Here is a 10,674-nt window from a genome sequence, read left to right as displayed (position 1 = left end):
AAGGCGGCAATGGAGGCGGTGGAGCGGCAGAGCTACACCGTGGCGGCACGGGTGAGCATGTCCTTCTCCCTTGGCTCCTACTACTTTATATAGGACTAACAAGGCCCCTAGGATCTTCCAATACCGTCCTAGGGACAAGTGGGGGCGAAGCGATGAAGAAACACCCGTTTTCCGGAGGTTTTCGCGACTTGGAAGCTTCATTAAATTTGCAGATGCCCGCGGTAAAATGGTCGTCATTTTCTCATATGGACTCCGATTTCGGCGTTTTTTCGGCTCGTTGAACTCGTATGGATTAGGGCTACACCACCATGGTCTTGGACTGGTATTTTATATTATAGAAAAATCATATTTTTCTACCCTCCTAATGGCTAAGTCTGGTGGATGCCGCTCCTCCATCCTTTGATCCCCTTGCCTTGCTTTAGCCATAATTGCACCTTTCACCTACACACATATAAGAGACCAGAAAACTAATAAAATACTAATAAAATACTAATAAAACTAATAGTTGTGCAACATTCATTGAAAATGAAATAAAACTTGTAATCACGCATAAATGACATACTTAGAATTAGATAGAGCATGATATGAGTGAAAAGTAGCATATTTTACATGCCTAAAATATGTTGTAAAATGCACTCGTCATTAACCAAGTTTTCAACACCATTGCTATAATTAATATTTCCTACACTAAATAAATTTGAAAATTCAAAAATACTTTTACTATTAGCAAACACAAATCAAATCCCAAAAGACCTTCCTAGTATTGGTTTCACTTTACTTGCCTAGTCATAGACTGTTTTACTTTATTTATTTACAAGTTATTTCAGTTTTACTGAAACCTTGTGCTTGACAATCATACAGTGAAGTTGGGTACATAAGGTATTACTTTGTTTTGTTGGTTGCTTGAAAAGGAAAAGCAAAAGATAATTCTAAGTCAATTAAACCTTCAAGTAGCTTTTGTGGATAAAAGACATTTGCTACAACCCTCTGCACTTCGAGTTCTAGCGAGTTGGTATACACAGAGTTGTTACCATGAAAAACATTTTGTGGCGCTAACAGGTCGCACGGGTGTGCTATTGGTGTGGCGTCTTTGTCTAGATTTTTCCAAGAAAAAAGACCAACGCAAATACGATTCATAGAGCAGATACAAAATCAGACGGTTCAGGAGTTTACTAAGCCCTAAGCTGAGAATCTATCTTCGGTTAAAATTACTCACACCACGCGTCATGTCAAAAAGGAAAAAAAGAAATACTCAGACCACGCGTCCATTAGCGATTGGATTGAACACCCAAAACTTGTTTCTATCTCTATCGAGGCAAATCGGGTTTTGTACCTGACTACTATACCTGCCGTAGTGCCGTGTACTCCATCAATGGAACGAACAAAATCACAATGGCTCATGCCGCCGCGTTGCTGCTCTGGCTTTTGCTCATCGGATCTCTAAACCTCGCGGCGTCGCTTCTTGACTTCCCATCGCGCCTCGCCGAGGACAGGGACGTGATCGGCATCGATCTCGGTACCACCTATTCGCACGTCGCCGTCTACCAAGACGGCCATGTCGTGGTCCTTCCCAACGAGGAGGGCAACCGGGCCACCCCGTCGCAGGTCGCCTTCATCGACGGCGGCAGGAGGCTCGTCGGCGAGGCCGCCAAGGATCAGCACGCCGCCAATACTATCTATGGCGCGGCCAAGCGCCTCCTGGGACGGCGGTTCAGCGACGAGGCCGTGCAGCGGGAGATAGAGCTCCTGCCGTTCGCCGTCGTGGATAAGGACGGGAGACCGTACGTGCGAGTGCCGGTGGGAGGCGGCGGCGATGACGTTCTCGTGCTCAGCCCCGAGGAGATCGTCGCCGAAGTGCTCGCGAAGTTGAAGGGCACGGCGGAGGCCTTCCTAGGCAGGAATGTCACCAAGGCGGTGATCACCGTCCCGGCCTACTACAACGATGCGCAGCGGCAGGCTACCAGGGACGCCGGCGTCATCGCCGGGCTCAAGGTCGTACGCATGATAAACGACCCCAGCGCTGCTGCCATCGCGTACGGCCTGGACAAGGGCTACGACAAGAAGACACTGGTGTTTGATCTGGGCGGCGGCACGTTTGACGTCACCGTTCTGCTCTTCGAGGAAGGCGTCTTTGAGGTCCTCTCCACCAGCGGCGACTCCCACCTCGGAGGCGAGGACTTCGACCAACGCGTCACGGACCACTTCGTTGAGGTGATCAAGCAGAAGCACGGCCGGGACATCACCGGCGACAGCCACGCGATGCAGAGGCTGCGCCGGGAATGTGAGCGGGCCAAGCGGACCCTGAGCAACCAGCACCAGGAGCGCGTCGAGGTCGAGGCGCTGTTCGATGGAGTGGACTTCTCGGAGCCGCTCACGAGGGCGCAGTTCGAGGAGCTCAACGAAGACCTCTTCTTGAAGGCAATGGCGCACCTGCAGAAGGCCATTGCAGATGCCGAGCTGGACAAGCGCGAAATCGACCACATCATCCTCGCCGGAGGCAGCACCAGGATACCCAAGGTGCAGCAGCTCGTCAAGGATTACTTCGACGGCAAGGAGCCTCACCGCGGGATACACCCCGACGAGGCTATGGCCTTTGGCGCCGCCGCCCACGGAAGCTACCTGGCAGGACACGATCGTGAGGAGCCACATATGAATCGTGGGTTGTTCTTTTCACCCTCTTTAACTACTGTACAATTATTACAGTATTATTTTCACATTATGATGATGATATGATCTGGGGCAAGAACTGAACGACATGGAAATTCGGGATGCAGGGTACTCGTTGTGGTCGGAGCCTGCGATTGGCATCGAAACGGACGGTGGCAAGATGACGCCGCTGATTCCGAGAAACCCGACCTTGCCGACGAAGAAGAGGCACGTCCTCACCACGTTCTGGGACAAGCGGTCCACCGTCACCATCAAGGTGTTTCAGGGCGACCACAGCGAGACCCAGCACTGTAGATTGCTCGGCCAGCTCGATCTCTCTGACATCCCCACCGCAAGGTTAATTATTTTCTCACGTATGCAAATGGTTGAATGATCTGTGACGCGGTAGTTCGTTTCGATCAATTTCTGTGACCTGATGTTATGCGATGCGGTGCAGTATATGGAACTGGGGCAGGCGGGACATCGAGGTGACCATGGAGGTGGCGGAGGAGTATGGCGGCAAGCTCCGCGTGGAGGCGACGGACCAGAGGTCCGGCAAGTCGGAGAGCGTCATCATCTACCACGGTGGCCGGCTGAGTCCGGAGGAGATCGCTCGGATGGTCCGCGAGGGGGAGGCGTGGCAAGCCCGAGACGAGCTGGAGGCGTACATGCGCAGCATCACGGACGGGGTCGACGGAAAGATGGAGCCCGAGGAGGCGGAGAAGCTCGAGGAAGCGGTGAGCAAAGCGAGGGAATGGCTTGACATCAACCCGGTTGCCGAGAAGGAGGACTACGAGCAGAGTCTCAGGGAGCTGGCGGAGGTGTGCGACCCTGTCGTCTTGGCCGTGCACCAAAGGTTCCTCCGAGGTGTCCGTGATGATGATGAGCTTTAGATCATCTCATCTACAGTCACGTCCCAAATGCTCTTTCAAACGGATTTAGGGACGTCGGAAAAAAAAACCGCATCCACTGGAGACTCACTTCTTTGAGAAATGTTTGAATTTCTATTGAGTGTTTTTGCACCTGGGAGCGTATGCTCTCTTTTTTTGAAAGAAGTTTTAAACGTAGTTTAAAATGTCAAAAAATACCGAACGAAAAATTTATGCATAAATGTCTATATTCAATGTGCTCATAAAGTGGTTTCACCAAAAATCGACATTTTTCGTGTCGTGTGCAAAAAAAGACAAAAATTGGTGCTTAAATAGAGCTTTTCACAATACATTTCTTTATCTTTTATACACATGACACAAAAAATGTTAATTTTCGACAAATTTGGCGTACACACATATAATATCGACGACACATATAATATCAATGTATACGCACTAGATTTTTGTTCAGATTTTTTACATTTTAAATTTTTTTATAGCAGGAGCATATGCTCCCAAGATTAAAAGTGCATTTCTGCACATCTACTTACTCGCTGAGGTTTATTTTGTTTACAACCAATTTGAGATTTTATTCACAGAGAAATATTATACATGTCATCTTTTCGTGTGGCACATAACTTCAATCGGCAAGTAGATGGGTTGGTTTCTTTTCCTTATGTACGTGTTTGTTGCCTGGGTACGATAAAAAAACCAGAAACAGTCTATTTTAAACCCTGAACTCCTAGAGGTTCAGCAAAATGAACACTACACTTCAAATCCCTATTTTTTGTACCCTAAACCTTGGACCTGTTTTCCAAAGCAGGAAAATAAAATTATACTACTCTAACTGATTTCACTGGCCCACATGTCATACTTATGTTCTCTAGTGGCAGGGAAGAGTTGGAAGAGGCTTGTTTGCACATGTTTATTTCACCCTAATAATGTGAAGCCACATATAGGGAGAGTATGTGTCTTGCAACATGCGCCAAATCCACTTAGACAGTAGCGCAATGTTGATGATCTTTGAGTTTAGAACCCCTAGACCACATTGCTGTAGGGTTTCGTAGCATAGAAAACAAAACAAAATCTATCGCAAGAACGAATAACAAGCTAAGATCTAATCTAGTAGATGATACCAACGAGGTGAAGATCAACATACCCTCGAAGATCGCTAAAATTTAACGAGATAAATCTCGTAGTTGATGTAGTCGATCACTTGCTGCTTTCAAAAGTGCATAGAAGATCTTGACGGTGCCGCAATCAGGCAACACCTCCGCACTTGATCACACGTACGGTGTCGATGACGACATCCTTCTCCCTGTTTCGGCGGGAAGCTGAAGTAGTAGATCCTCCTCGGAATCCCGCCAGCACGACAGCGTGGTCACGGTGGTGGTGGAGATCTCCTGCAGGGCTTCGTCGTCGCCGTGCGGGAGATGTATGGAGGAGGGCTAGTGCTAGGGTTTTGGAGAGGGGGTTCTTGGGGCGCTGGCCTTGGTGCCCTGTGTGGTGCGGCTGTTGTGGTGGCCGGCCCCTCCATCTCGTCCCCTTTAAATAGGTGGAAACTCCTAGAGTTTGCCCCGAAACCACATTGAAGTCCAACTTCAAAACTTACCAAAATTGGAAACCTAGAGGAAGAAGGATTCCTCCCTTTTCCTTCTCATGTGGCCGGCCAAGATGATGGAGTCCACCATGGACTCCACCTTCCCACTTGGTGGGTCGGCTGGGGCCTGCCATAGTGAATTGTTCCGGATGATTCTAGAACCTTCCGGAACCTTCCATAAATTCACTCGACCATTCCCAAACTTGGAATATGACTTCCCATGTATGAATCTTATTCTCCGGACCATTCTGAAACTCCTCGTGATGTCCTGGATCCCATCCGAGGCTCCAAACAATATTCGAACTCCATTCCATATTCCATATCCACTTAAAACGACATCGAACCTTAAGTGTGTCACCCTACAGTTCGCGAACTATGCAGACATGATTGAGACACTTCTCTGATCAATAACCAATAGCAGAACCCGGAGATCCATAATGGCTCCCACATATTCAATGATGAATTCGTGATCGAAAGAACCATCTACAAATGATAACGATTCCCGCGATATTTTACTTATCCAAGGTTTGATCGTCGGTATCTCAATAACTAGTTCAACCTCGTTACCGATAAGTACTCTTTTCTCGTACCGTGATATGACATCCCTTGTGAGCCAGTGATACGTTGCAAACGTATCTATAATTTTTGATGCTCCATGCTTGTTTCACACCAATTTCTATATGTTTTGTTTACACTTTGTTGCACTTTTATGCATTTTCTGGAACTAACCTATTGACAAGATGCCACGGCGCCAGTTCCCTGTTTTATGTTGTTTTGTATTTCAGAAAAGTTGTACAGGTAATATTCTCGGAATTGGACGAAACAAAAGCCGAAGTTCCTATTTTACTGTAACAAAGATGGAGTCCAGAGGGTGGACGAAGATATGCCAGGAGGCGGCCACACCATGCCTAGGTGCGGGCCACCCCTGGTCGCGCCTAGGGGTGGTGTGGGCCCCTCGGGCACCCACCGACTTCGCCCTTCTGCCTATTTATTCATCTGATAGGGAAAAACCTAAACCCCTCGAGCCTCCATCCACGAAAAGTTCCATCGCGGCTGCCATCGCCGACCCTAGCTCGGGAGGGTTCTGAAGCTCTTCCCGGCTCCCTGCCGGAGAGGGAGATCATCACCGGATGCCTCTACATCGCCATACCCGCCTCCGAAGTGATGCGTGAGTAGTTCATCTCTGGATTACGGGTCCATAGCACTAGCTAGATGGTTGTCTTCTCCAAATTATGCTTCATGTTTAGATCTTGTGAGCTGCCTATCATGATCAGATCCGATGAATATTGAATACTACGGTTGAGATTGATTATATACTTGTCATATGTTATTTGTGATGTTGCATGCTCTCCGTTGCTAGTAGATGCTCTGGCCAAATATGTGCTTGTGAGTCCAACAAGGAGTATTTATGCTCGATAGTGGGTTCATGCCTCTAGTAATCTGGGAGAGTGACAATAACTTTTAAGCTTTTAGATGTGTTGTTGCTACTAGGAAGAAAACAACAATTCTTTATCTAAGGATAATTCTATTGTTTACTTTACACACTTTGCTTAATGCGATAATCTGTTGCTTGCAACTTAATACTGAAAGGGGTGCGGACGCTAACCGGAAGGTGGATTATTAGTCATAGACGCAGTTGGATTACGGTCTATGTATCATGCTGTAATACCCAAATGAATCTCATAGTAATCATCCTGTCATGTATGGTCTTTATTCTGTCAATCGCCCAACTGTAATTTGTTCACCCATCATGTTATTTATCTTTACGGAGAGACACCTCTAATGAACTGTGGACCCTGGTCCTTTCTTTTACACTGATAAACTTATCTACTGCAAATACTATTCTGTTTACTTACTACAAGCACTGTTCTCATTAATTCCACTGCAAACAAACATCTCTTTCCACACTATATGGTTAATCCTTTGTTTGCAGCAACACCGGTGAGATTGACAACCTCACTGTAAGTTGGGGCAAAGTATTTTGGTTGTGTTGTGTGCAGGTTCCATGTTGTTGCTGACACCGGTAGTGCACCCTGCCAAAAGTCAACTAGCAACACCTTTAGAAGTGATTTCTTTCTCCTACTGACCGATTAAACCATGGTTTCTTACAGAGGGAAAACTTGCTATTGTGTTTATCATACCTTCATCTTGGGGTTCTCCAATGGTGTGCTCTGCACTCATCAAGCTACTTCTCCTGCGTCGTTGCCGGGGAGAAAGAGGATTTCTACAAGGGGAGTCTCTCATCTCCAATCTCTTTACTTTGTTATTGTTTTTCTTAGTTTATTTTACTTTGTCTTGTTTGCTTCATTATATCAAAAATACAAAAAAAATAGTTCCTATTTTAAGTTGCTTCTATGTCTAGTCCTGTTACTATGTCACCTGAGGAAATGATCTTCACTTTCAAACAAGGAAGTGAGGAGAGTTTTAAAGAAGCTTGGTCTATAATTAATAATTCTTATGATAAAACTGAACCTAAAATGACTATAGGCTTGCTTCTTAGTAGCTTTTACTTTGGTATTTTTCTTTATTATAGATATGCTTTGGACACTGTAGTAGGAGGAGATTTCCTTCATTATGATGGAGATCAAACTTTTAATGCCATAAAAATGTTGATTGCAACATATATCTCACCTAGTAATTTTTATTCATCCCTTGTGAACATTTATGCTAGATTAAAAACTCTTGAGACAAGTACAACTTACTTAAAAGAATGTTATAATATGCTTCGTGAAATTGATGATCATGTTTCAATGAATTCTGAACCCTCAAGTTGGCTCCCTACTGTAAAAGTTGATATAAATGGTGAAGTTTTTTATGCTCGTTGCGATATTATGTCTGAGTTTTGTCTCATGCCTAAAGATATTTATGAGTCTTTAAGTCTTTGGGAACTTTCTAAGGGTGGAGAAGAAATATCTCTTACTAATAATGTCAATATATTACCCATTGGAGTGGCCAAAGGAGTGTATACAAGAATCCTAGGAAGGATGATATCTACTGATTATGTCGTCATTGAATGTGCAGGAAAGGGATAAATCACACTTGGACGATCTCTGCTAAAACCCCTGGTAGCAAAAATAGATGTGGGGAAAGGCATCATGACTTTCACCTCCCCACCAGGCACTTCTCATTCTTTCCCTAAGAAAAAGAGTAAATGTAAGAGAGGTAGACATAAGGCTTCTTCCATTTATGATGTTGATGCTTCTTCACTTGAAAATACTTGATGCGAGCTCTTTTTTCTGCGCCTAGCGGAAAGGCGTTAAAGAAAAGCACTCTTGGGAGATAACCCATGTTTTAATTCTGTAATTTTTCTTTTGTTTAGTCTTGGAAGTTATTACCTCTGTAATAACCTCTCCTTATTATTTTTATTTCATTTTTGTGCCAAAGATAGCCTCTAATACGAAGAAAGTAAGATTTTGGGAAGTTGCTGTCCTAAAACAAATTTTGTGTTGTCACCAAAAAAATTCGTATTCCCAGCCAGAACGTAATTTTGAGCTGATAACTTTTGAGTATATGCCCCAGGTTATTATCTAACTTTCGTTAGTTTTGCACTTTTCGATTTCAGCAACAGAAGATTTTCGAAAAAAAATCAATCTTTGCATGTTGTTATGTTTTGACAGATTCTTCCACTATTTGCATTTGCTTTTTAATCTCTTTATTTTTGAGTTCTTTTGAGAGAAAGAGCTTTTTGAATAAGTTTCTACAATAGCTAATGTTTTAATGGATGTTTGGCATATGTTAGAACTGAAACCAAGTGGATTTGTTATTTTGATTGCACTAATACTTCTAATGAGAATTGTGTGAAATTTTGTATTAAGGAAGTTTTAAAGTATAGGATGAGAAGAATGATGTAATGTAATGAAGAATGGACAAAAGCTCAATCTTGTGGATTCCCATGTCACCCCAAAAAATATCCAAGAGGTACAAGCATCAAATCTTGGGGATACCCAAGGCATCCCCTTCTTCATCAACAAAGTATCATGTCAGCTTTCAAAATGCTATATTTTTATTGCTTCGTATGCTATGTGTTGTTCTTGGAGCATCTGTATTTTAGTTTTTAGTTTTATTTTGTTTTGTTTGCTGTAGCATATGGTTGGATCCTAGCATATTTGTTTTGGAGAATGACACACTCCGTTTTAATTGCATACAACACTCTAGTTTCCACTTTCATTGTTCTGTGAGTGTTCTCTTTTGCTAGTACGGCGTTTAGCTCTGGTTCTCCACTCGTTTTTTGTTCAGAGCTTGTTAGTTTTATTTAGTAAGGTATGATTAGGTCTATGGTCTTTATTGATTATCATCTATGAGTGTTGTTTCAAACAAATTGATTGGTGTTGGAGACGAGTAAAATGTTTCATGCTTATAGTGATGCAAAAGGAAGCTTATTTAGACTGTTGCTTAGACTTTGGCATGTCATGTTGGATGTTATTTTAATCATATGCTTAGTAGTTATTATTGTAGCATGATTTGTCTCAAATAGTTGTGAGTGCTTAATGTGCCATTGAAAGAATCATGCATTGTTTCCATCATACTAATCATAATATTGTGGTATTCTCCTTTGATGCTTTATTGGGTTAACTTAGCACATGCTTACATCATGTTATGACTACAAGTCAGTCACCTAAAGCCTTTATCATCATTTAGTTTTTGATTGTAATATCACTTTATACTTTGATTAATAATTTTTTGTAGCTATGAATGATTATGGCCATTATTGCTCTCTTAGTTGGTCGCTCCCAGTCTTTTGCTAGCCTTCGCCTGTACTGAGTATGAGCTCTACTCGTGCACCCAACTCCCAAAAACTAAAGTTTACCAATTGTGTCTACCATACCTACCAATATGTGGTATTTCACCGCCACTCCAAACTGAATTGCTTGTGTGCTACCTTTAAACCTTCAAAAATTATTACATGTTTTGTGTTTTGTTTTAGCTCACGAGGAAGTGTTGAATGCTTTATCATCTCTTTCATGTTTATTATGGCTTCACACCTTGACTAGCATGCACAATGTGCTAGTCCTTAATATTGCAAAAGAGTATGCGTGGGTGCCCAGCCCACTAAATATAAATTGAACCAATAATCTAAATCTCCTAACACTATGTACTTGAGAAATCATGAACTTAGCTTATTTAAACAAAAAAGAGGAGGAACTTTCAGAAAACCAAAACTGATCCCGGGTGCATATGCACCCGGTATGTATAAAACATATTTTAAAAACATAAAAAATTTAGGAAAAAAATTTAGCATGTAGAGGGGCATGTTCTATGTGTGCACGTAAAGTTTCACATAAAATCGATAATTTTTATACCCTGTGTAAAAAAGATAAATAATGCCTCGAGAAATAGACTATTTTAGCACCAAAAATTTGTCTTTTTTGCACAGGGTACAAAACATCTTGATTTTTGTTGAGACAACTTTGTGAGCATGTAACATGTCAAGGTATACATGCGGAATTTTTATTTATATTTTTTTGACATTTGTAAATATATTTAATATGTATTTCAAATAAAGGGTGCATATGCACCCGGGTGCAGAAACACCCTGTCGAGGAACTTTATTGTTCTCTC

At 43.0% G+C, this 10,674-nt stretch overlaps 1 protein-coding gene across 1 annotated transcript; it reads left to right on the top strand.

Annotated features, from left to right (window-relative positions):
* Positions 1-1,392: 1,392 nt before the first annotated feature.
* Positions 1,393-3,539, top strand: LOC124648827 (heat shock 70 kDa protein BIP5-like). The gene is made up of 3 exons (XM_047188524.1): positions 1,393-2,635; positions 2,745-3,003; positions 3,122-3,539. The coding sequence occupies exons 1-3, from the start codon at positions 1,393-1,395 to the stop codon at positions 3,537-3,539; spliced, it is 1,920 nt and encodes a 639-aa protein (XP_047044480.1).
* Positions 3,540-10,674: the final 7,135 nt, after the last annotated feature.

This window comes from Lolium rigidum, chromosome 4, assembly GCF_022539505.1.
Source record: "Lolium rigidum isolate FL_2022 chromosome 4, APGP_CSIRO_Lrig_0.1, whole genome shotgun sequence".
NCBI lineage: Eukaryota > Viridiplantae > Streptophyta > Magnoliopsida > Poales > Poaceae > Lolium > Lolium rigidum.
This window is presented reverse-complemented; position numbering and strand designations above follow the sequence as displayed.

Excerpts from the sequence above, each read along its gene's own strand:
- LOC124648827 (XM_047188524.1), top strand. The coding sequence starts at position 1,393 with ATGGCTCATGCCGCCGCGTTGCTGCTCTGGCTTTTGCTCATCGGATCT. Across the intron at positions 2,636-2,744 it reads CTACCTGGCAGGACACGATC|AACTGAACGACATGGAAATT; the intron begins GTGAGGAGCCAC and ends ATCTGGGGCAAG. Across the intron at positions 3,004-3,121 it reads TCTGACATCCCCACCGCAAG|GCGGGACATCGAGGTGACCA; the intron begins GTTAATTATTTT and ends GAACTGGGGCAG.